The 27,192-nt window shown below is 40.1% G+C and overlaps 2 protein-coding genes across 3 annotated transcripts in view; both read right to left on the minus strand.

Moving 5' to 3' along the window:
- The window catches only part of LOC134792172 (cytochrome b5-related protein-like), a 526,347-nt gene that overhangs the window by 35,401 nt on the left and 463,754 nt on the right, over positions 1 to 27,192 (minus strand). The window lies entirely within an intron of this gene.
- Positions 13,479 to 27,192, minus strand: part of LOC134792302 (uncharacterized) — a 20,748-nt gene continuing 7,034 nt past the window's right edge. Inside the window, exons 3-5 of the mRNA XM_063763571.1 lie at positions 24,631 to 24,816; positions 15,120 to 15,240; positions 13,479 to 13,522 (exon numbers count right to left, since the gene is read on the minus strand). Coding sequence (XP_063619641.1) covers positions 13,479 to 13,522; positions 15,120 to 15,240; positions 24,631 to 24,816 — 351 coding nt within the window. The remainder of the gene's footprint in view (positions 13,523 to 15,119; positions 15,241 to 24,630; positions 24,817 to 27,192) is intronic.

A 27,192-nucleotide genomic window follows, 5' to 3' on the forward strand; every position in this document is an offset into this window, starting at 1 on the left:
TTTTAAATTAATAAATAGTTGTAAACATTATATAATTTTTACTAACGTCAATAGCAAATTATCAAATTATATGTCACTAAAAATAATAAAATTAAATATTCATGCTTAAAAAAATGTTGGGTGCTTACAGTTTATGTCAAAAATGTCAATTGGTATATAATGTTAATTTAAAACTAATTATTAAAATTCAAAATTGAGTCATGTCTAATAAGTATACTAAAAACTACATAATAATTACATTTCATCTTCCAAAAAGTCATTCAGATTATAATAGCATTTATTGATTAAGAAGTCCTTCAACTGCTTATTGCAGAATAGCGTGTCTGATGTTTGCAATTTAAGGTCGTCGCTGATTTTATGGTAAATTTTTATTGCCATCATGTTTGGGCTTGATTTATGTAGCTTTAGTACAGAACTTATGGGTGGCGCCAGGTTATTCTTAAATCTACTTTCGAAACGTCGAGGACGGTCGGCAATTTTTGGGAAGAATTCCGGGTATTTCCTGACGAACTTGCAGATTTCTAAAATGTAAATTGATGTCAACGTCAAAATTTTGTATTTAATAAAGTAGGGTCTGCAATTGTCGGAGTATGTAGTGTTGGCTAGTATTCGTACGCACTGTTTTTGGAGAACAAATATATCGTTTATGTCAGTACTGTTTCCCCAAAGAATTATCCCATAATTGAGCCATGAAGAAGCATAGGCGTTGTTAGTAGATTTTTTTAGTTCTCTAATGACATATATAAAACTAGACATTTTATTTTTTATTTTATTTAGATGTGATTTCCAGTTGATATGAGAATCTATATCTATTCCAAGAAGGGTAAAAGCGTCTACACATTCTAGGGTTTGTCCATTGAATGATATATTTATATCTAATGCGTCTTTTTGGTAAGGCCTGAATTGTATAATTTTCGTTTTTGTAAAATTTATGTCTAAGTTGTGATCAGTGAGCCAGTCTGTTAGTTTGGTCAATGTATTATGAATGTCGCTTTGGAGGTTTTGATCATTTTTGCATGACATTAACACAGAAATATCATCCGCAAAAAGTACGCACAAGTCATTCAGGATCATTGGGAGATTGTTTATATAAATTAAAAATAGTAAAAATAATAAACATAACAATTTTGAAGGGCTCTAGCGCCTTAAAAAACAAAAATATAAAAAAAAGCAAAACGGTCCGACACAGATATTGACAATATTAATCTGTGTTGAAAAAATCATTGCTCTAGCTTCAAAAACCACGGAGAAAAACGAGGAGTACGTTTGTATGGAGAAATGACCACTCCCGTTGGCTCTTAAGAGCGGTCACGGAAAAATAACTGACCTACCGCGAGCGGTTTCCGTTTCAGCTTGGCCAAAAATGCTTTCGTATGTGTGTCCAACAGCTCGCATTTCTCGTGAAATTTGGTGAGCATATACAAAAATTATATAAATTTTTTGTCGATTCAGTTTTTGGAAAATTTTCAAAATAGTGAAGCCATAGATAACGGAATCTACAGCTCACCGAGCTACTATTTTATATTATTGACTAACGTAAGTTTTCGCTATTCTTTTATCCCGAAAATCTTCTACTTCAAAAAGGGAAAAAGAGGGAGGGGAGGCAATAAGCGAGTTCCACGAGGACGAAGTCACGAGCGAAAATAAATATTGGTAAGTACCTATACAATACATACTGTTATTTAAATAAAAAATATATTAATACACGCTACTTTACAGTAAAGCTTGTACTAATTACTATTACTCTTCCAGGAAAATTATTTTAGCCTATTTATTTCTAGCCGAAAATAAACATGTTTGGTGGGTAACAGGTTGATTAAGTAATAGATATAAACACTTATAATGTATAATAACAGCTACTCAGATTGGTTCTCAGTATTTTCTTTTAAGTATAAAGTGTAAATTAACCATATGAACTTCAAACTTACCTACGAATCACACATAAAAAACCTCAACGGTTGTTTGTGAAATTGAATAGTATTTATAGAAATTGAATTTAAAATATGTCTACTACTTAATTCATAAATTGATTAGTAATGAATAAGTTAATCAATACAACGTTCGTCAACTACTATGTAAAATACTTGCACGGGAGTCTTTATATAAGTGGTTGGTCCACACTTTTTGCAATGTTCTTTCAGGGTTAAATAAGTTAAAAATGAACCCGTTTAATGATACACAGTCAAGTGATAACGCCCACCTAGGCCACCTACCTAAATAAAGTAAATAATTGAAAAATAAATAACATCTAGTTCATTTGGGATGTAATTAAAGTTCAGGAATTGAAGTGGCCAGTTTTTACTTACAGGCTACTCTAATCTAATAATAATAATCTGTCTATGTTAATTATGTAAACTTTTGATACTAGAGTATATGTAGTATATTTAGGTATCGGAATGTTTCGTTTGTCCTTAGTCCGCCCTTAAATTTGTCGCATCATATTATTGAGAAGACGTCGCGGGTGTCATCTCGAATAAAAAACAAAAGATTTTTGTCTAAACTTGTTTACTGGTTGTGATGGAGGTGTTTACAATCGAACTTTTCGAGTAATACACGTGTCATATACCTACCTACTTTAACGTTTTTGTAATTTTTATTATAATCAATATAAATTATTCAGACTGTTGGCTTACCAAGTTAGAAGCATTTTCACTTAGACACCTACCAACAAATTATGTGTATCAATATCAATTATGCATATCATTTGATATTAGTTGACATTTAAGAAGAAAAACTAGCTGCAAATTTTCAATTTCAGAAACGTCAAAGTGTCATAACATAAACTTTGTTTTGGTCGGTTTAGTTAGTTTATTGGTTTAGTCTCAAAAATCGAGGTTTCGTACTCCTCTGTTTCCTCCTCCAAAACTTAACCAATCGTAACCAAATTTGGAAATCTAAATGATCATGAAATTATCTGTGTCGGACTGTTTTGCTTTTTTGGCTAATTGATATCAGTTTTGAATGCCACGCCTCTCATTGCGGCATAGTCAATTAGGCCATTTTGGCCATTTTTGAAGGGCTCTAGCGCCTTAAAAAACAAAAATATCAAAAAAAGCAAAACGGTCCGACACAGATATTGACAATATTAATCTGTGTTGAAAAAATCATTGCTCTAGCTTCAAAAACCACGGAGGAAAACGAGGAGTACGTTTGTATGGAGAAATGACCACTCCCGTTGGCTCTTAATAATAGCGTAAGCGCCAACCGCCATAAGGTACCTTTACCCGTGGGACATCACATATCTTTACTATATCGTATCTAGTTAATCTCTAATTCATTTCCCGAATCGAGCCGTATGTAGGTCATTATTAATCTGTGATCAAGAGGCGGTGAAGTAAGTCGATCTTGAGTCAACGCCGCGGCGCCCAGTTAGGAAACAAAGTAACAGCTAGGCCTATTCGGATTTCGAGATAATCACAAGATCTTGAGACGATTTAGAGATCAACTAGATCTACATTAGATATCGACTAGATGTGACTTGGATATCTAAGTCATAACTTGTCGAAATCGTTCAAGAGGACCTCCAGAATCGCGGAAACGTCAAATTTGACATATTTATCTTACAAATATCTTTAAATTATCCGTATCGTAACTTGTTGAAGTCTAGTAGAAATCTAATTCATTTTCCGAATCGAGCCTTAAGTAAGTAACACTTTATTGTATGGAAGAGAGGAAGAAAGGTACATCAGATAGAACATAAATATAGTACAAGGGCGAACTTATCCCTAAGAGGGATCTCTTCCAGTTAAAAAAATTATATTTTCTGAAAAATTTTAAGAATCGGAATCGTTAAATCGGATTATCGGAATAAGTCAAAAATCATTATGCCATCTGAGATCTAACCCATTATAGATGATAATTTTTTTTTATTTCTTAGAATTAAGATGATCCCTCCGGCTGATTTCGGCCATGCTGACCACTTCGACTCCTAGTTAGTTCGGCTCTCGTGCGCCCGAAAATGGATTAAGATACACCATTGTTTAAAGCTCGTATGGGGTGGAGTGGTGTGATGACCTCCCCGAGCGGGAGACAGGGGGAAGTTTGGGTGGGCTCCGGCCTGCCCAAAGGTCCGTCTGTCACCCCCGGTCCATCCTGGGCAACGTCACTAGCGACTGGCATTCGTGCCTCTTTCTAGTGGCGGCTAACATCCACACTGGTGTTGTCAGTAGGTGTAGGTTACTACTGACGACCTATACATAACCTACCTGTGCTAGGACCTGCACAGTAGAGCGCCGTACGCAAGGATGACGGGATCCTGGGGATTGAGCCATTGCCAACCCGCGTGGTAACACGTCTGCTTCGGCCCTAATTTCGGGCAAAACGGTAGCCCGGGCTACTAGCCACAGTCCGGGAAATGGTCAAGTGAGGAACCGTAGGTGGGCTCACGGCGAGAAGTGAGAGGGCCGCAGAGGCAGTTTCGGCTGCTGATGCGGTGGTGAAAGGCCATGCTGAGGAAGTGCGTTTAGGTGAATCGGGCGGAGGGCGTCTGACCTGGACGACCCTACGTCCCACCTTCACACATTTCCGATGTCGCGCAACTAGCCAACTTCTCACTTCTATACCCGAGTCGGTGTCCTAACGACTGAAAGCACCTTTTATATGTGTGTGTAAGCGTTCCCAAGGTGTGGGCCCTTGTAGGGTGGGAGCCGATGAGGATGAAGTTAATCGTTACGAACTATGGATACCAGGTCTAACGAAAAACCCCAAGCTGATCCAGCAGCGTCCATCGCTAATGGTGAAGCCACACAGGCGAGACAAGCTGTTCCAGTGACAGTGCGTCAGACCGAAACCCCGGCCCGTCCGCAACCCAGTTCATCTGGGGAGCAGACCGGCCCAAACCCCTTCCAGGACTGGCAGGTAGTGGACCGAAGGTCCAAGAAGCGACCCCCTGCTGGGAAGCCTCACCCTACCAGACCTGTGAATTCTTCTTCCTCTAACCCACCCCCCCCTGTTAAATGTCAAGGTGGGGTGGCTAAGAAGAAGAAGAAAAACAAGAACCAGAGGCGTGCAGCTCGTCTAGCGCGAGAGCAGCAACTGGACAACACACCAACACCGACACACTCTGCAACCGGTGTGGGTGTGCAGGCTTCCCAGAAGCCGGCACCCAAACCGGCGCCGAACAAGCAGGTTGCTGCTGCCAGGCCTCCGCCGAAGGGAAAAGGTTCCACCCTACCCCCTAAGGCTGGAACGTCGGGCGACAGCCCTACGGGTTCGGCCGCAGATCCCTCCAAACGACGACCTGGTAAGCTCGCACGAGCCGCTGCTAAAAGGATGCGAGATGAGTCCTTCTCCCCGCAAGGAGACAACAAAAAGCAGCGACTAGTGAGCCCAAGCCAACCGTTGTCGTACGCACAAGCAGCGGCATCTGACCTGACGATCGTCATTACTGACGCGAAGTCGGGGAAGATCACCGCTGACCACTCCAACGCCATCCTCCGAGGGTTGCACCAAGCAATCGTGGAGGAGGCGAGGAGAAACCTCGTAGGAGCCAGGCCACCCAAATTCAAGGGCAAGCCCATCTTCGCTGAGGGGCAGCTGAGGGTCTTCGCAGAAGACGAATACTCGGCCGCCTGGTCTCAGCGATGTGTCCAGGCCCTAACCCTGCCAGACATCTCCCTTAAGGCGGTTCGCCAGTCGGAGATGGCAAGGAGAATTAAGTGCGGGCTCCTAATACCCAACATTAATAACTCGTCCTGGGAAGACGTCCGTCAGGCAGCTGACGGACTAAGGTACCAGAACGAATGGGCCAAGGTCGGGTCTTGGTCCATTATACAAATACTACGGCAAGACCAGGGGTGGTTTGTCGAGTTCACAATCCCCGAAGACCTCGTCCCCGCCTTCATGGAGAGGGGGAGATCCCTGAACTGTGGGGTGGGCAATGTCTACCTCAGGTTCAGGGGTCCCGGAGGCAAATACCTGGACCAGCCTCCCACCCTGCAAGGTTCCACCCTAAGGGTAACGGGAGTACAGGTCCCCAACGAACAGGCCGCGGGCACCTCCGAGCAGAGCAAGTCTGTCTCCGGGGAGAAAGTTGCCCCCCTGCCTCTACCCAAGCCGACGATACCCGAACTCTCGGAGGATGAGCTCCTTGGCACTGGTGAGGGACCAGCCGGGTCATCATCCGAGGGTGAGGACTTGTCGGCTTGGATAGTGTCGGGGTTGGCCGACATGTTCAAGGAGGGAGGGGAGATGCAAGATGCCGCCCCCACCACCGACAACATGGACACCAACTAGTGTCATCCAAGCAAACCTCCAGCACAGCGTGGCCGCTACGGCCCAACTCAGACGCTGCCTGGTAGGTTTGCCAACAGCCGTTGCCCTCCTACAAGAACCATGGGCGGGCAATGGATACATACGCGGGCTGTCCGACACGAAAGGTAAGCTCTACTACTCCACGGTACATGCCGTCCCTAGGGCATGTATCCTAACTACTAACAATATTATTGCACAACCGCTCACTGAATTCTGTTCCAGAGACCTGTGTGCGATTAAACTACAAGTTCCACTGCCAACAGGCTGTCGCGACCTAGTCCTCGCCTCGGCGTACATGCCCGGAGAGGACGAGCCACCGCCTGCCGAACTACAACGACTGGTCAGCCACTGCGAGAGATCAGGCCTCGCAATAATCATCGGGGCCGACTCCAACGCACACCACCCACTGTGGGGAATGGAGACCAGCAACAACAGAGGTAAGACACTTGTTGAATATCTTGTGACTACTAATCTAAACATTCTAAATACAGGCGCTGAACCAACATTTGTAAACAAACGATGCAGGACGATTATCGACCTGACTCTGGCTTCGGAGGAGGTCAGTGAACTAATTATGGGATGGCAAGTCTCCCAGGAGGCCTCCTGCTCAGACCATAGATGGATTCGCTTCAATCTACTAGCATCTAGAGACACACCAACCGCCCGGAGGAATCCCAGGAAAACGGACCGAGCCACTTTTAGGAAGGTCCTAGGGGAAAGCCTTGACCGGCTTCCACCGAGGGATGACCTTCGGGAACCGGCTCAGATAGAACAGCAGGTAAATATCTTAACTGATACCCTCGTAGACAGCTACCACAAGGCGTGCCCCTTAAAACCACCGGCAAAGACTGCCATAAAGGGTCACCAGTGGTGGGGCCCAGAACTGGAGAGACTCCGGGGGAAAACCAGAAGACTCTTCAACAGGGCCATGAACACAACGGCTGAGGTGGACTGGGATAACTACTACGAAGCCAAGGCCAGGTACAAAAAGAGATTGCGGTACTGGAGATCCCTGTCATGGAGGAACTTCTGCAGCAGCATTGAAACACTTGACCACGCCAACCGGGTAAGGAAAACCTTAGCGCACAAGCCCACATCACAATTGGGCTCACTGCGTAAACCCGATGGCACATACACATCTAGCCCTGCAGAGACCCAACGCCTTCTCCTGGTAACTCACTTTCCAGGATGCGTAAGTCTCGCCGATGCAGATCAGCAGGACGAGGAATACAGTACAACGGACAACAACTGGCAAATGGCGCACAGAGTCGTCACCGCTGAGAAACTCAGGTGGGCCATAGACAGCTTCCATCCCTTCAAGGCGGCTGGTCCGGATGGGATCTTCCCCGCTCTCCTACAGTGGGGTCTAGGACTCATCCAGGAAACCCTGACCGACATCATGGCAGCCTGCCTAGCCTGGGGGTACGTGCCCAGGAGATGGAGAGATGTAAATGTGGTATTCATACCTAAACCAGGTAAGAACGACTACACAGCTGCCAAATCCTTTAGGCCCATCAGTCTCACATCATTCCTGCTGAAGACCTTGGAAAAACTGTGCGACAGGGACCTGAGGGACCGAGCGCTAAAGAACATACCGATGCACAACAACCAGCACGCGTACAGCTCAGGTAAATCTACGGAGTCGGCTCTACACATGGTTGTAAGCCGCATTGAGAGGGCCATCCACGGCAAAGAAATGTGCCTCGGCACTTTCATTGACATAGAGGGCGCTTTTGACAAGACTCACTTTTCCAGTATAGGGAACGCCTTGGAAAGCCACGGCGCTGAACCCGGACTAGTAAAGTGGATCATGAACATGCTAAATCAAAGGACAATAAGGTATGTAGGTGAACCGCAGGCCGTAGCGGCGGTGCGAGGATGCCCTCAAGGGGGAGTTCTGTCACCTCTGTTGTGGAACCTAGTAGTCAACAACCTCATAACCAAACTGAACGAGGAACACTTCTACACAATAGGCTACGCTGATGATCTGGCAATATTAATATCGGGTAAATTTGCCAGTACAGTATGCGACCTCACCCAGGCAGCTCTTCGGATCGTAGAACGCTGGTGTAGAGATTTTGACCTATCAGTTAACCCCACCAAAACAGAAATGGTAATGTTCACCAATAAAAGGGCACTTGGCAACTTTACCAGACCAACACTTTTCCAGACTGAGCTACAGCTGACCGATGAAGTTAAGTACTTAGGGCTAACGCTCGACAGTAAACTCAACTGGAACAATCACATCAACAAACGCATAGACAAGGCGGGAGTAGTCTTCTGGCAGTGCAGAAGGATGATTGGTAGGAGGTGGGGACTCAACCCGAAAATTACCCTTTGGCTCTATAAGACTATAATCCGCCCCCTACTCTGTTACGGTGCTCTGGTTTGGTGGCCAAGAACAAACCTAGGCAACGTACGAGACAAGCTACAAAGACTCCAGAGGCTCGCATGCTCGGCCACCACTGGCTGCACGAGGTCCACTCCGACTGCAGCCATGGAGGTCATGCTAAACCTTTCACCGCTGCACCTACACATACAACAAGAGGCCAGTCTCTCAGCGGTAAGGTTACGAACCCTCAATATATGGTCTAACACCACAGGAGCTCTTCACACAGCATGCCTGGAAAAAGTATACAGCGAATTTCCAGTGCTCATGGCGGGCACGGATCGAATTCACAAACAAGCCATCTTTGACAAAAGGTACAAAATACAATTATTTGAGGACGACAACTACGAAGGACTCAATCCCCGGGAGCTGAGAATCTTCACTGATGGGTCCAAAACAGACAGCGGATCAGGCTCTGGAACCTTTTCAGAAGACCTGAACATGTCAATCACCACTCCGCTAGGAGCCCATAACTCGGTATTCCAGGCTGAGTGCATGGGCATCATTAACGCGGCGGCTGCCATCACTGCAAGGAAGGTAGTAGGATCCTCCATCCGCATACTCTCCGACAGTAGAGCAGTCTTAATGGCCCTAAAAAGCCATATAGTCACATCCAAACTTATACACGAATGCCACGAACGACTAATGGAGGTATGTCAGAACAATAAGATCACCTTACAATGGATCAAAGGACACAGTGGATCCCGAGGTAACGACGCCGCGGACGAGCTCGCCAGACAAGGATCGGGTGCGGGGGCGATTGGCCCGGAACCGATCCTCCCGATACCGTTTAGTAAGGTACGCTCAATGCTGCTGGCACGTACAGGGAAACTACACACAGAACACTGGCTAAACCAAACTGGATGCAGACAGGCCAAGCAAGCCATGCCGAGCATGAACGGTAAGCTCACAAGGGCGCTCCTTCAACTAGGAAAGGTTCGACTGAGTATGGTAACCAGTGTCATAACAGGTCATGGACTTTTTAACAAACATCTTTTTATAACAGGTGTCACAGACAGTCCCCTATGCCGTGGATGCATGGAGGAAGAAGAAACAGCCTCTCACGTGGTGTTGGAATGCAGCGGATTGGCCCCATACAGGGCAAAACATCTCGGATCCCCGAGTGACCTCCCCGAGGTCCTACTCAACATCAAAGGTCTGATAGGATTCCTCGAGGAGCTGGGCTGGCAAGACTAGTCCACCCCCTATCACGCAAAATAGGCGCAAGACGTCGAGTTGCGGAAAATCGCCCGAACTACAATACAAAGCTCGTATGACGAAAAGTTACTATTTAACACTAATCCCATATTTATCTTCCAAAACCCCTGAATTTACTAAGTAAATGCCCATTCCAATTCAGTTTTAAATACTTACTCGTAGTACAAATTGCAGAGTTCTATTTTGACGAGAATTCACAACAATTGAGATTTACACCTCCACACCTTATTGAATTTGTTTTCTATTCCCTACAGTGAAAAGCATCGCCGCTGCCAATTCATTTGTAAACCGTCGGTGGAGCTTTGGCGTTAGATATCGATTTTCATGCCGTTTTATAACAGACTGTAGCCTATGGAGATAAAGTTGCTTTTACTGTGGTCGATATACCAACCGTTTGTCATTTACAGTCACTGAATAGTCAAACTGTGTAGGTACTAAAGTGCCGTAATTTATAAAATTGTTATATAAGTAAATGAATTTGAATACTCCTCGTTTCTTAGGATTAATCTGATTAATTTGTATTTAGTGTATAATAGCAAAATACAAATTAGGCTAACCAGAGAGTTTCGGTGAGATTGAATAACTTTCTTATAAGAACATCATGTGCATCCTATTTTTACTTATAAGGCGTTATCCACCCAACGATAATGTAACTCAAAGGGAATGAATTCATTGATTGGATTTGTTGAGGTTTTAAAACATACGAGTGGCTAAAAGATTAGGTTATTAATTTATTATTGAAAGTAGGTAATTTGCTAATGTTTCGTTCCAAAGTTGGACAGCAATGGCGCCAGTGACTAAATAAAAAAACCTGGCAAGTGCGAGTCGAACTCCCGCCCCTAGGGATTTGCACATTAGGTACACAATTTTGTACTTACTTTTTAACGTTTTTTAGTAAGATTGACTAATGACTAACTTAGCCTTCTTAAAAGTGTTCCCTTTCATTTGCTGTCAAACAATAAATATAGTTTGAAACATATTTTTTTTTCAAATGTGGCTCCCAAAAGTTTCCCACGTTTAATACTCATTTATTTACGTTACGCGTCTTTGGGTCACCGACATTATAAGTAGGTATGTACATGTACAAGTACCTAACTGAGTGACGACGCCAAGAACAAACCCTCCCGGAGTTTTAGCAGAACCGGCAAAGGACTCTGAAAAGATGGGATAACCTTGATGCCAACGAATATCTCAGACTTTTTGACCTAAGTCGTAATAAGTTATATTTGATAATATTTGTTAACTGTCATGTCTCGATGAAACAGTATTTCTTCTATTTCAGTCCGCTTTAGTAGTAGTAGTGTTATGTAGGGAAATAGGTAATAAGTATTAACCCTTCGACAGTGCGCATGAATTTAAATCCATTAATTCGCACGTTCGCACTGATCAGTGCTTCTACATACGAGGGGTTAAGTACTTAACCTTTATACCGCTTTCATTCTACTACGGGAAAGTTACGAATTCAATTATTTAACACATACAGAGCTAGCGCGAGCTACGCGCTGCGAGCGTAGCCGATAATACGGGAAAAATCGTATGTAGCGAAAAGCGTCTACGAACAGAGAACTTGCCTAGCGGGTCACTGGCCGTTTATTTAAGCTTCCAATTCTCCTATGTTATCTAATTATATTGTACAAAAATATTTTCACCATTTAGATCTTAATTTTGCACAGCAAGGTGTCATCTATTGGGCATTAGCATGTCGAGTACTAACTAGTACGTTTACCTTACCTGAGCAAATAGCTACTCGTATCTAAGATCTAATCTTAGGCTGAGAACTCAGTTTGATTAGTCGAAATACTAATTCGTATTTCTTCTTCGGTTTAATTTTTAACTACACTATAGGTATAGTAAGTACTATAAGTACTAATATAAACATAAAATATTTAGTACCTGCTTATTTATTTGTCCTTATAACATTCTATTTAAATTGGAAAAACGTTGTTAAGTGCTCTTGTAAAACCTAAACAAATTTACTATCTCAGTGCTGGAAATAACATAAAAGAAAGCAATTTTTCACTTACCCGTCAGCATCGTAAAGCCGCTGGAGTTTAGTGGGGATTAACCAGTAACCACGTTTGTTGTTTGCTTCTGAAAATGAAACGTGAGAGTGGAGTGGTCCTATCGCGCAGTAATATTAAAGCTTTTTACTTTCCAATATCGTTTACGTAGCCTTGCCTCAGATTTTGTAAACCAGACAGTTTTTGACTCATGAAAATTAAAATAGGTAGACAAAATCACCCAGAAACAGTGTTTCCGGTTTCCTCCGGTAAGTACGTAAATTTGTTGTTGTTTGATCATTTTTTGATAAAGTGAATCTCTCTCTAACTTTTGAACCATGGGTCCAAAAAATATGAAAAGAAAAATCGTGACAATAGACATATTAATGAAATTCAATGAAGTTTTAGAGTTATCGCGAAAAAATCTTCCCTTCATAGTAAAAAGACGTACAAAGCGCTGTCAAGTAAGCATAAGGTTGCTTGTTATGTACATGATACTTACTGTGCCATTAGTAGTACTTTCAAGGTCTATTGTGACGGACGGATAACTACGGAACCCTGCACTGTACATGGCCCGACATGCACTTGGCCGGTTCTTTAGATATTCTTGTCTAATAAATTCATCGACAAAATTGTTGACCTGTGAAATTTGCCATCGCCGTAAAAATTAATTAAAACATGAAATTTCCAACTATTGCCGTTAAGGAGCATGAAACGACAAAAATTAGGAATAAAAGTTTGTGCCAGCTTCCCCACTCCCAACTTTTCTTCCTCGAAGTTAGGTGGAATAAGAAAAGTACGTAAATTAAATTACCTAACTAAGCCGTTATTTTAGTTTTTAGCGAAAGAAATGAGGTCTTACATAGATTGCAGTTGGTTAAAGGAACCAATTTATAATTTAGTTACCATGAAACCAAAAGTAACTCGATTGTCTTTGTTTAGGACACTTCCGAGGCAAAATATTATAACAAATAGGAGAATAATATAAATAAATAAAAGGAGAATAAACCCTACCCGACTCGCACTTGATCGGTTTTATTTTTACGATAGTAAGTACGTACATTCTTCGTTTGGTATCGTGTAAATAGTGAAGGTAGAAAATACAGATCAGAAATCGAAATATTTTCAAACTGAAAGAGTCATGTTAAAATAACGGAGTACCTACATTAAATATATTATGAAACCGTTAAGGTGGCTAACTCGTTTTATTTACTTATTTGTAACAATCTAAAATTCAAATTTAAAGAAAACTTTCCCCAAAATACTGAGGCCACATTTGCATTATTGAGGTTTCTTTACTCAGCACTTCCAAACAATTTTCACAAAAACAAAATAAATAAAATAGTTATTTGAGACTGCCTGACTAGAAAGTTTTCCTCGCCCCTTGTAATTATTAAGTACTTACTCCACGTTTACAGAGAGAGAGGGTTGTTTAAGGTTTGTAACGTGTGTTGTTTTTGGATATAGATAGGGGAGTGGTGAACCATGAATCGAAGATGATTTCTCAGGAAAAAAATATCAAGAGCAGATTTGACTCATAGTAAAATTATGTAGATTTCCAGTGTTTTCAAGCCAAAATGAAACCTCCATGAAAAATTGCACGATTGAGTCCAGTTCGGTTAAACATCGGTCAAGTCTCGACAATCTTGAGGTGCTTGATCACCTAGCACAATGAATTTAAATTAATCGTACTTAATCTTCGATAATCAAATACTTTACATTCTATGAAAATACTATAACTTAAAAGCGACGTACATTATGACAATGTGTTTAAAGTTACTCAAACATAAACCCTAATGGAAAATTAATTCAGTTTAGGCGAGGGTGGTCACTTTCTTAAAATGTCACTATTGAGTTAGGTCACGTTCTGAGAACCGTAAAACCTCCCAACTACGAAATCTTCGAAACCTGCTCCAATCTGGTATACTTTTAAATCGTACAATGCTAAAAAGTGGTCCTTAGAAAGTGACGTTCTCAGAAAAAGGCGTTCTCAAAAAGTGACATCGTCAGAGAGTGACCTACCTCGAAAGTGACGTACTCAGAACCTGATCTAAATTGAAAGTTGCCTTCTAAGAAATTGATCTACTCCGCCTAAACCTAATTTTCTATTTTCTATACTAATGGTTCAGACAACGAAATAGGTAATGTACCTATGTTACCGTAAAAGTCAGCAAAAACGCGTTTTCCCTAGTTTTAACTGTAATAGTTCCTGTAATAACTAGTTTTCCGTACCATTATACTGCAGAGTCGCCTCACGGTAGCTATTCTTTACAATATCAAATACCTAACACATCGGACATATAAGAAATTAATATTTCCTAGTACCTCATAAGTTGTGTATGGGCAGAGTCGTAAAATACGTATTGTAGTGGATTTTACGGCTACCACCGATGCTGCCATTTTATATTTCATTCCACGCTCCATAACGTAAGTTAATTGAACTTTAACGACTCAAGTAATGGAACGTTACTCGTATTCACTTTCAGGTGAAGACAGCCGGGCTAGCACATGATTGGCGCGACGGTATCTCGCGGCGAGATAGACTACCTGTCCCTCTTTTATCATCATAGAAATAGACGAGTAGTCTATCTCGCTGCGAGATACTGTCGCGCTAATCATGTGCTAGGCCTATAGGTTGAAAGATGTTAGTAATAAGCATCTGACGGTACGATGACGGGAAGATGTAAAATATTGTCAATAAAAATAAAATAACCACAAACAACAGAACATAATATAATTTACAGCACGATTCCGTTCATATAGTTAGGGGAGATGTGAGTATAATGATCCCCTTAAGGGAGAAACTTTACAGTGTGTTAGTTGTGTGTGCAGTTGGAGACAAAAACACAAGATTTAGGTCTTTATGAATAGTCCATTTACTTAACTAAGTAACTACATACTTATTTCTCGTGTTTTTTATATATTTAAATAATTATGTTATGTTTTCTAAAGGTTTAGTAAAGGATCATTTAATTATGTCGGGGCGTGACTCCAGAAGGACGTATTGCAGCGTGACAGTTCATAGTTTTAGACGCCTGTATACAATTGATTAGCAATGTTTGGCTACTAGCAATGTTTGCTGTTTACAAGTTGTAACGAAATCCATAACGTAGAGAGTAACACCATCTATTGGCGTGTTGTTGAACTAAGATGACAGGTAGAAGGCTTTGGAACGTCAAGAGGTTTCTCTTGGGTGAAGGTAGGCACGAGTTGGCATTTTTGTCGTTATGTTGGTAGACTGGTCAAGCAGGTTGACCAACTTGATGTTGAGGCGGGAGGACTGGAGCAGCGAGGCTCCGCCGCTGGTGGGCAGTCTTGATCGGGCCGCGCTAGAGATCGGACGTACTCGTTAGCCAACCTCGTGCCTAACTCGCCACGTTCCTGAAGGATTATACCTGAAGGATTATTCTGAAAGCTTATAGAATTCAACGTTCTTTATCCATTTAGCTAAGTGTTTTATTCCAAGTGTTATTTTGATTTCTTATGTTTCATTAGAAGCTTACTTTTGTGAAATAAAGAAAGGATGTGTTGTTTTGAAAGGATGTGATCTTTTATTTTACAACAAATCAGTTAGCATCGCATACTAATTTAGCTGTGAAGTAATACATTGAGGTACTATGCCCACTGCCGTCGCCCGTGCCTCCGTCATATACATAGGTATGTATAAAACGATCCCTAGGGTAGAGTTAAAATAATCACAGATGATTCCTTTGTAATATCAAGAAGAAGAAGATTCTTCGTCTTAATCATTTAAGTCAGTTGATTCCAGCGTTTCTTTATTTTCAGAAGATGAGTGCTATTTTTTTCTATTTTGTCCTTATTTTTAACGCCGTCAGGGGCACAGATTTTGCTTGCTAATTTAAAAGGCAATCCATGATTTAATCGCATTAAGAGCCCTTAGCATCCTAAGGTCCTTCCTAAGGTCATTTTTTCGGATGTAAGTGGCTTTGCGCACATAAATTCGCGACATGATATGTTATGGCCTGTACAGGAAATGCTCATAGTAAATTACTTAGGGGGTAAAATGATACCAGGGATCATTTTACGCCTACGAATAGGGATCATTTTACCTCAAACACTAAATTTGAAAACATCGATAAAAATATAACTTTCAAAAAACTTGCGTCAGTAGGTACTTGCTCTCCCATTTTCAAAGGAATTTAGAGAATTAGAAAGTACAACAATATTTTTTTTTACTTTAGACTAGAAAAGAAAAAAGGTTAGATGGGTCAGGGAGGCACGGCATCAATTTCAAAACTTAAAAGTACCTATTGACTTATGTCCCCGAATATGCACTAAAAAAAGAAATAAAAAGTTATTTGTACAACAAGAGGTCAAAGTTTGATATTTCTTCGAGTGCTTATTTTGAGTCCCGTGCAAGCGAAAGATTCTATTCTAGGTAACGTTGATAAGTACCTATATAACTTAACAATTTAATTAAATGTGTAAAAATTAAATGAGGTACTTGAAATTTATCTAATCGGACAGCGTTTTACAAGAGGGATTAAAATATCAAACAACTCGAGAAGTGCTTCGATAGCTGAGTTGCTTAGGGATTAAAAATTTTAATGTCGCAAGCAAACATTCAAAATTAATCTTAGTTAATCTTTGGAATCTAGTCGCCGCTTTGAACGAAACTTTTCGCGTGCAGAGAGGTGCAAGTTTTTCAAATGAAACAAACTTTTCCACTAGCTTGGCGATAAGTTGGAAAACAAGGATAAAACCCTAAAAAATGGTTCAGCAACAAATTTATATTTGATTAATACATTTTTAAGTACGTGTTTACAATAGTGATAATGATAAACGGTTTATCTGGCACTTCCAAACCAGAGAGAATTACACGTTGACACTCGCGCTATTTTATACTCTACTGAAAAAAAATATGATCTGTCGAGCAGACATTTAAGTGATTTCATTAAGATTAACTGTATATATACAATATAAACAGATGTACGTACGTAATGTACGGACAGTAAAATTTACTGCTTTGTTCGATAGGCTCATATGGAACTATTTAAAGCATTAAACATTAATCCAATTTCAATTCTTTTTAATGTTTTTTTCTCAGTGTCATATTCAGAATAAAAAGAGTAAAGTTACAGTTGCGGGGGTAAACTGTATGAAATTATTGCGTTATCGTACAAATTTTAAACGTTTTACGGCTCGATTCGGGAAATGAATTAGATTTCTACTAGACTTCATCAAGTTACGATACGGATAATTTAAAGATATTTGTAAGATAGATATGTCAAATTTGACGTTTCCGCGATTCTGGAGGTCCTCTTGAACGATTTCGACAAGTTATGACTTAGATATCCAAGTCAAATCTAGTCGATATCTAATGTAGATCTAGTTGATATCAATCGTCTCAAGATCTTGTGATTATCTCGAAACCCGAATAGGCCTGTTAGTCATGTGGGGTGGGTCTATACCTTTGCAATCGTATTTTACACAATACGCCTGAATCAAAATATTTTTTCCATTCTGCAGTCAGTTTGGTTTTCCTAATTCTGCCGTCGCGATTGGAATATTCCGTACATTTTTACCATTTGGATGTTATCAAGCCATAGGTACCTAATAACTAAATGAGTGCCTTTTTGGAACTGCATAGTTCTTAACAACTAGAATTTATATTAGGTTAAAAAATATTGGTTTCATCGAACTGGTGGGTAGGTAGTTGATCAATAATCAAATACTGTTTGTAACTAGCTGAAACTTAGCTGAAATTAACGCTTTCGAGCTAATATTATCCAAAAGCAGGCCTTATTGGGACAGTGATCGTACCCGCCTTAACATTAATTGGAAACTAATCTCTTGAGAGGCACTGCCGCATGATTGGCTAGGGTCGATAACCTTCCTATTGCAAGACAATACATTGTCTATGCCGTGTGAAGGGCCTATACAACCTAAAATACCTAACATAGTTTCCGTCAAATAATTCATTGTTCACTAAAGTTTGCTTCTCTGACTGTCTTTGCACAATCATTATATTCGTCTCGACGACTTTAACGGACCCACAACTTAATGGGGTATTAATTTATACAAAGTTTCTATGGCTTTCTGCGGTTTTTATTATCGGGATAGTAGTACATTATATTGTCTCCGAAGTTACTGTATAATACACTCAGCGTCAAAAAAATCGCACATCTTAACTTTTTTCTTTCAAGCGGTTTTAAACCTTATATTATATAAGGCAAGATAAGACTATGGGGCCTTATTTGAAAGGTTATGAAACCCTCTATTGGAAAATGTCGTAAAATGGACGACCCCCCTACCCTACCCCATACAAAAAGATATTTTTCGGGAAAAACGAATCGACGTGTATTCAGGTTAAAATTGATATTAATAAAATCACTACAAAATCAAGAGACACAGAAAAAAACAAACTTAAAACCTAGTGCTGCCTCCTCTTGCCCTCCGAGTAGCTTCCATGTGATCAGTCATGACTGTCATGAGTGCCACGATGCGTTTTTGAGGAAAGTTGTTCCACTCCTCAATAATGGCGTTTTGAAGCCTGTCGAGAGTGGCAGGAGCAGGATCAGGCGACCGAACCCGCCGGCTTAGCTGATCCTAGTGATGTTCGATTGGGTACAGGTCAGGGCTCCTTGCTGGCCACTCCATTGCGGTGATCCCAACCTTCCACAGTTAGTCTCACACAAACAACGCAGTGTGACAGCGGGCGTTGTCATGCATAAACTGGAAGTTGGGTCCAATAAAACCATCATATGGGCCCACATGCTCCTCCAAGAACACCGTTATGTAATGCCGAGCAGTCAGGGATCCCTGGCTGTGACCACCTTCAGTGCGGGAAATGCACAGGAGATCAGTTTACTCGTCGATCGAAATGCCGCCCCAGAACATGCGAGATCCGTCCCCTTAGCAGACGGTTTCTTCAGTCCAGGCTTGCGTAAATTGCTCTCCCTGCCTCCTATACACTCCCCTGCACCTGTCGTTGGTGTAAAGGCACACCCTCGTCTCGTCGGAAAAGAGGACATTCCTCTATTGTTCAAACGTCCAATCTTCGTGCAGTCGGCAAAATTGCCTCCTGGCTATTCGATGCTATTGCTTTAATTGGGGGCCTGTAGCAGCTTCCGGCTTTCTTCCGATCGTAGAGATGCTTACTGCTGTTTTTTGAGCTGCTTTAAGCTGCTGCTGCGGCTCAACAGCCTCGGAGAAACGGTTCTGCAAAGAGTTCGATACAATGTAGCGGTTGTCTCTAGCGGAAGAGCAGTGTTGTCTTCCAGGTCCAGGCCTCCTTATGTAACCACCAGTCACCTGGAACCCCAGCAAGACTCGACGCACTCGGAAACCGCTTATGTTAAATCTTTCAGCAACTTCTTACTGGCATAGTCTTGTTTGCAGCAGTGCCACCTCTTGAGCTGCTCCTTCTGGCCTGGTATCCATGTCCAAGGGTTTTTTCTTGCTGTAACGGTTCATTAGTAACCTCAGTGATCTCTGGAGAGCGAATAAACCATAACTAACCTTTACCCTCCATTTTATACCCGTCCCGGATTTCACAACAACGGACTGATTAAAATTGGATCTCGGCCCTTTTTTAAACAAAACGACTATGTTCGGCGATGGTTGTTTTTACGGATAATGACGATTTATCTTTTTAATGTCCATTAATTGCGCTTTCAAATGATACCAATATTGACAGGGTACAATGCATTAGATAAGAGCTATATTTGCTTGAAACGAATTTTTGGCGAGGTTCGATTTTTTTGACGCCGAGTGTAGTAGGTTTGATTTTTTGCCCTTTCCTACATCAGGAACTGGTTGCTTGCAAGGTTGTACCATAAAAAGGCACCAGGATTAAAAGTTAAATTGCATTATAAAAAAAATGTATTCTAATTAAACAGATTTACTAGTAAGCAGTCATTGTGGGTTATAAAGCATGCCATTTTCATTTCATTTTATTGCGCCTGCAGTGTCAATAGTATTAGATTGGCCCGACTAATATAAAAGAACTAGGACAATTAGAAAGTGCCTCTGAAATAACACAGCCTGTACAGTCGCCGCTCAGATATATCGGAGCGGCCAAGGTGATCATGAATATCAGAACACGTACTATAATGCCTTGAGAATAATGGCGTGTTCAGATATTTGTGAGCGCCATGTGTGCTTCGATATATCTGATGGCGACTATACATGTAAATTAGGGCACTCATTGGCCAATAGTGATATGAAGTTATTCGGTGATAAGTATGTTGTTTGAAATCGAATCGAATATCTATAGCTCGTAAAAGTTCCTCGTGAGAATGACGCGACGAATCACGAGCTACCCTTCCGAACATTGACGCGCTTTATCTTTGTCACTTTTTAGGGTTCCGTACCCAAAGGGTAAAAACGGGACCCTATTACTAAGACTCCACTGTCCGTCTGTCCGTCTGTCCGTCTGTCTGTCTGTCTGTCTGTCTGTCTGTCTGTCTGTCACCAGGCTGTATCTCATGAACCGTGATATTAGCCACACAGTTGAAATTTTCACAGATGATGTATTTCTGTTGCCACTATAACAACAAATACTAAATCCAGAATAAAATAAATATTTAAATGGGGCTCACATAAAACAAACGTGATTTTGGCGTTTTATGCGTAATGGTACGGAACCCTACGTGCGCGAGTCCGACTCCCACTTGGTCGGTTTTTGTTTTATTGACAAAAGAAAAATCTACGTGTCCAATATTTTTTGGCCATCTAACTGACGGACTAATCATAACAGTACCCAGGATATTGTATAACGATTTTCTTCACTAAATATTTAGTGAAGTTCTGAAGTTCTATTTTATTTTAATTGGGTCGGCAGAATTGTCCTTAATTAGGTATTAGTCTTGATCACGTTTCTCGTTTATCATGAAATATTAGGTCATTACCTATGAAATTGGCGTTTTGTTCGGAGAATTTCAACGAAACACGAATTTCCATACAATTAATTTTGCGGATATTTTTTTGATGGCTAATTCAAACCAAACAAAATTTTTCCAGTAATTTTTGACACCTTTAAGGTATGTTTTCAATATCTCCATTTCTTGAAAATTGGTACCATTAGAAAAATATAAGTAATTTTAATACTCGAACCGACAGCACATGAAAAGACCTATTTTCAAGGCTTAATTCTGAACACTTAACAATAAAAAATAACAATTAATTGTATGTAAAATCGTTGTTTATTGAGTGCACTGTAGTTTTATTGTAATTGTGTATGTACTTTTGTAAAAAAAAAAAAACTAGGATCAGACTTATATCTATGAACAAAAACGCCAATTTCATAGGTAAGGACCTAATATAACAAAAATGTATAAGGTATAAATTTACTGGCTTATCTGGCAGTCAGTTTAAAGAGCATTTTTTTTATTTTGACTAGTATAGTCCGCGTTAAGTCTTGTAGTATTCTTAGTAAGCTTAGGTAATCGAGAAATGTGATTTTGTTCACGACTTTAAAATTTAAGAAATAACAATAAAATAGTAGCGTAGTTACTGCGCGGCTAAGTGCATTTAACACACGTTGCTCTAAATGCTACTAAACGGACTTTACGAGGACTAGGATTAAAGTGCATCGCTCTCTTTCATGGATACTGATGCCGGCTACAAGTTTAATTAAGTGGCACTTAATTAGCGCTCTTATTTATTGCGTGGTTAAATCCTTAAAGAAGCCCTCGCAGTTTAAACTCTACAGCTTGGCTATGCTATAGAGAGAAGTAGGTAGGCGTAACATAAGTATTGGAGCAGTTAACGGAAAATGGCAGTTTCGACAGGATTGCTCATAAGAAAACTGCAGGCGTCTATTTCATTTATTACTTAATACGCCAATCAAAGCGATAGTACAAGTGTCTAGAAAAAGACTTTAATATATGTACATATTTGGACCTGTAGGTATTTTAAGCAATGAAAACGTTTTTAAATGTCTTCGAGAATGATTATATTTGCGGAATGATTTTTTCAACATTAGCTTGATTGAGTAGACAAAATCAACTCCGTCGTGCATTTTTTGAATGCAGCCTTAGTTGGTAAAAGAATATAACGGCCTTGTTGTTTATTTTTGTACCTTACATGATTTATATTCCTTAATAAAAAGTCCCTGCAGGCTATAGCTTCGACTTTTTGTGTATTGTAGTACTTATGTTGATAAATATTTTATGTTCTCTAAGTGAGTAAGTAGGAAAGTCTCTTAATAGGTACTTACATAACGTTATATTGGTAAATCAAGGCATAATGTACAATTATTGATGAAACACGTTTTGGTCTATCTTATCTATTGTAAAGTTTAAATGGTTGATGAAAATGGCCGTTTATGATTGCAATATAAATTACTTACATAGATGTCAATCTATAATAATCTACATCCTACATTGTCATAGAAACCTATGACACATTTTTGTGATCGACCAAAACAGGGCCCTCAAATGGGCTCTACGCTCGTCGTGTTTATGAGTGGCGTGGTAATTGGCTGTAGACTGTGTAGCCATGATAAAGCTGGAACGTAATCTGTGAAATGACGTATGTGTGTTGGATTTACGGTAACTGAAGTCTTTTTTGCGTTCATAGCGAAAATAAAGCTCGGTTATGTGAGACCATCACGGTTCTGGTTATAAATTGTCTATGTACATATAAATTGAAATGTAGGACGTTCACTTTTATATTACTTGCAATCTGTAGGTATAATCTGATACCTTGTATGGAAGTATTGGAAAGTCAAACTTATTTACCTTACGTATTTTTAAATAATTACATCAATACCTAAACTTTATAAGTAACTTAATACTTGTATCTACTTTTGTAGGAAATACCATTGTTCCCTGATGAGAAAGAAAATTTTCCTTACCGTAAAACGGGGTGAGTAGGTTTCGCGGGGAGAGGTGGCTTATGAATGGGGAGAGAAGGTTTGAGAGGGGGGTGAGAAGGGATTTTAAGGCTACTGCTACAAAAATAATGTATTCCAATTTAAAATGGAGCTATAGTAATACACATAATAAAAAAAACGATCCAACTATCTTCCAAAATCACCTTTGTATGAAAACCCCTCTCACCCCAAATACGAGGCACTACGGGGTGAGGTGGGTTTTCCTCTTTATCGTCAAAGTTTTGAAATGGAACTACCAAAAATAAAATAAAAACTAAAATACAAACTTATTAATCTTATTATATACACCATTCAGTTTTCATATGTAAAAATAAAATGTTATCGAGGTTTGAATTTCAGTTTTGACCCTACTCACCCCATTTTACGGTACCTACAATAAAGTTTTCACATTCTCAAGAAAAGTTTGGTTTGGTGTGATATCCAATATCCCGGTATTTATCTTATTTCGGTATTTTTATTTTATAATTATAATTAATTTTTTATTTAAGCCTGATCCTTACCTTGCATTTGCCCGACATGGGCAGACATGTCTTCCGTGTGATAAGTGTAACAACTGTGTGAGACTTCCAGTAGTTTAGACAATAGCATATTTTCAACCAAATTTCCTAACCATATGTTTTCGCCTCAAGCCAGGTATTTCAGAGGGTTTGATACTTGTTCCAACTATGGCATGGTTAGTTGAAAACTTTGTTGCTTCAACTTCAGTTATTTAACAAGCAATTATTTTAGAGTTTCTGTTGTACGTGAGCGAAATTTATGTGCAATGTCAACTGCTGGCAAATTTAGGCTGTCATTGGGCAAACTGCTAGGTCCCGAGATAAGTGGATTAGGCGTCTGCATTGAGGTCAGCATTGTGAAATGAATTCCACAGTGCTAGCAGGAAACAAAGGCTAAGTCTGAGTAATGCAGTTCTGAAAAATTGACTGTGTATTGTTCGTGGCACAGGTGAGATAGGTACTCTAGTGTAGGTGTTATTACTAAAGTATCTCAAGCCTTATCCTATTTAACTGAAGATCAAGGAATGACCACTTGCACAGCGAAAACGTTTATAGTTATTATCTATAAGAACAAATTAAATTACTTTCTATAAATATATTTTAATTTGTGTTACTTCAAGTAGACGCACTACTATTTAAATTACAAACCGAAGAAAATAAGATTTCGTAAGTAACTAAAATAGTAATCGATGAGTTCGATCAAAAATAAAATAGCGCATTTTTAAAAGCAAGTTTCATATTTTTAGCTTTTGTGCAATAATAGTTACACATTTTTAAGGTTCGTTTTAGACCTAGTTATTTTCGTGATATTTTCTATCGAGCGAAAGTCAAGAAATCAGGTTTCGAAACGAAAGGCCTCAATATTGCTAATTAAAATTTTGCAACCGTATTGTGATCTGCTATGATTTTTCAAAAACTCTGCTGGCTGAACCTACTGCACCTTAGTAGCGATGAGTGGTAGCTATAGATCATGATTTTTTGGACTTAGGCCGTACTTAGGTATCCCATTGGTACAGTAACTGTTGAACATACCTACACTAAATTGCATTATATTTTTTTTTATATTACATCGGTGGCAAACAAGCATACGGCCCGCCTGATGGTAAGCAGTCACCGTAGCCTATGGACGCCTGCAACTCCAGAGGTGTTACATGCGCATTGCCGACCTTTTGCGATTAAGGCACGAAGAAATGAGTAGGAAAATAAATCACTCAACATATTATTTTTCCAGTTTTATTTTTATGTAATATTAGAAGCTAAGAACCCGCACCATGAGGTTGTTTCAGATCAAAAACGAAACTTTTTTGAATTAGATATAAAGATTATTGTATTGATAAATAAGTTAGCTCATCCTCGCTCGCATCAATATACCTACACCTGGATTAAGATAATCTTTTTGGCTTACTACATTACAGTCGGTTTAGATTCTACCCGTCTCGATGAAGATCTTAACTTGATCTCCATATCAACATATCCGGTAAAAACTAGCACGCCGCCAGGCACCGTCGTCGCGTTCGCGTAGATGCGGCCCTTTCGGAAAGGAAAGGTGCGCAGGAGAGGCAGGTCCGGGATCGACATGTTGGTCAACCAGTGCTCGCCCTGGAAACATTCAACAACACAATTCTATTCTATTCAACAACAAAATAAAGCCATTCAAGAGCCTGGACATAACATTACTAGTGGCAAAAGCTATGTATGCCTATAATGTTTTTCTTGGTGATAATTGAGGACGTCTGTATGATTGCCGTTATTGAGGTGACAGCGTGATAATCATAGTATCTGTTGCGGGTCCTGCCGGGTCTGTCAGCAAAGCAGAGTTGAATACTCGGACCAAACCTAGAGCCCCACGCTACGTGCGGAACGGAAACCTCAGGCACGAGAGCCTGGACGACTTTATAGGACACGCAGGATGTTCCAACGCTCCAACTCGTCGTCGTCGTCGTTGTCCGTCGGTGTCGTTGGATAGGTCTTTCAAAATGAATAGAGGGTCTTCAACAATTTTTGATAAAGTAAATGTTTTCGGAGGGGAGGCCTTTGCCCAGCAGTGGGACACTCCTATAGGCTAATAAAAAAAAAAAAAATTTTTTTTCGGAAATAGTCGCTCCGAAAGAAAAAAAAAATGCGGTTTGATCCATGGGTCCAACATATGAAAAAAATCGTGAAAGTAAAGTTTAATAAATACTTTCAATAAAAACTATAGCGAACATGATAGGTTAAGCCGTTTTTCAGTTATCGCAAAAAAAACTTCCCTTCTTAGTAAAAAGAAGGTACCTACTCCAATTGGCTTGTAATAGTGATCCAAAGGACTCGAGCCTTTTAGCTCTTTTTTTAGGGCTCGCCTCATCTCTTGACGCCTAAAAGGCTAAAAGGCTATTTAGCTCTTTAGCCCCCGAGCCTAATTCTATTTAAGAGCCTAGACTCTTGGAGCTTAATAAGGTTATTAGCCCCAAGAGTTTAGGATCTTAAATAGAAGGGAACACCCAAATATTCCGAAATATGTTTTTCCGACTTTCATAACCTCGATTTTCATAATCACGATTTTTTATACGTCCGAAATATCGAAATCACGACTTTGAAAACCACGAAAGAAGAAAATCACGACTGCGCTATTTCCGAATACTTAAAATCCGATTGTCATATGAACGAAAGCTTATAGTTCCGATCTAAAAAAAATCCGATTTTTTTTTCCGAATTTGTCTATTCCGAAAAATCATTGACCGATCGGAAATAAAATAATTCGGAATTCAGAAATTCGATCTTTTGTAAACTCGGAATATTGAAATTCGTGATTTTCAAAAGGGAAGTAATTAAATGGTAAGCCGTTTTTTAAATTGATCTGCAAAAAAATGCATTTAAATCATTTGGACATGCTAGAACTGGGAACACCCAAATATTCCGAAATATGTTTTTCCGACTTTCATAACCTCGATTTTCATAATCACGATTTTTTATACGTCCGAAATATCGAAATCACGACTTTGAAAACCACGAAAGAAGAAAATCACGACTGCGCTATTTCCGAATACTTAAAATCCGATTGTCATATGAACGAAAGCTTAAAGTTCCGATTATTAAAAAATCCGAATTTTTTTCCGAATTTGTCTATTCCGAAAAATCATTGACCGATCGGAAATAAAATAATTCGGAATTCAGAAATTCGATCTTTTGTAAACTCGGAATAATGAAATTCGTGATTTTCAAAAGGGAAGTAATTAAATGGTCAGCCGTTTTTAAAATTGATCTGCAAAAAAAAATGCATTTGAATCATTTGGACATGCTAGAACTGCTACCTTTACAGAAACCAACTGCTACTAGAAAAGTGGGTTAGGATAGAACTGCAACCTTCACAGAAGCCAACTGCTACTAGAAAAGTGGCTTAGGTTAGAACTGCGACCTTTACGGAAACCAACTGCTACTAGAAAAGTGGGTTAAGTTAGGTTAGAACTGCGACCTTCACAGAAACCAACTCCTACTAGAAAAATGGGTTAGGTTAGGTTAGAACTGCGACCTTCACAGAAACCAACTGCTACCAGAAAAGTGGGTTAGGTTACGTTAGAACTGCGTCCTTTACAGAAACCAACTGCTACTAGAAAAGTGGGTTAAGTTAGGTTAGAACTGCGACCTTCACAGAAACCAACTGCTACCAGAAAAGTGGGTTAGGTTAGGTTAGAACTGTGACCTTCACAGAAGCCAACTGCTACTAGAAAAGTAGGTTAGGTTAAGTGAGAACTGCGACCTTTACAGAAACCAACTGCTACTAGAAAAGTGGGTTAGGTTAGAACTGCGACCTTCACAGAAACCAACTGCTACTAGATAAGTGGGTTAGGTTAGGTTAGAACTGTGACCTTCACAGAAGCCAACTGCTACTAGAAAAGTGGGTTAGGTTAGATTAGGACTGCGACCTTCACAGAAGCCAACTGCTACTAGAAAAGTGGCTTAAGTTAGAACTACGACCTTTACGGAAACCAACTGCTA

Source organism: Cydia splendana, chromosome 7 (genome assembly GCF_910591565.1).
Source record: "Cydia splendana chromosome 7, ilCydSple1.2, whole genome shotgun sequence".
In the NCBI taxonomy this organism is placed as follows: domain Eukaryota; kingdom Metazoa; phylum Arthropoda; class Insecta; order Lepidoptera; family Tortricidae; genus Cydia; species Cydia splendana.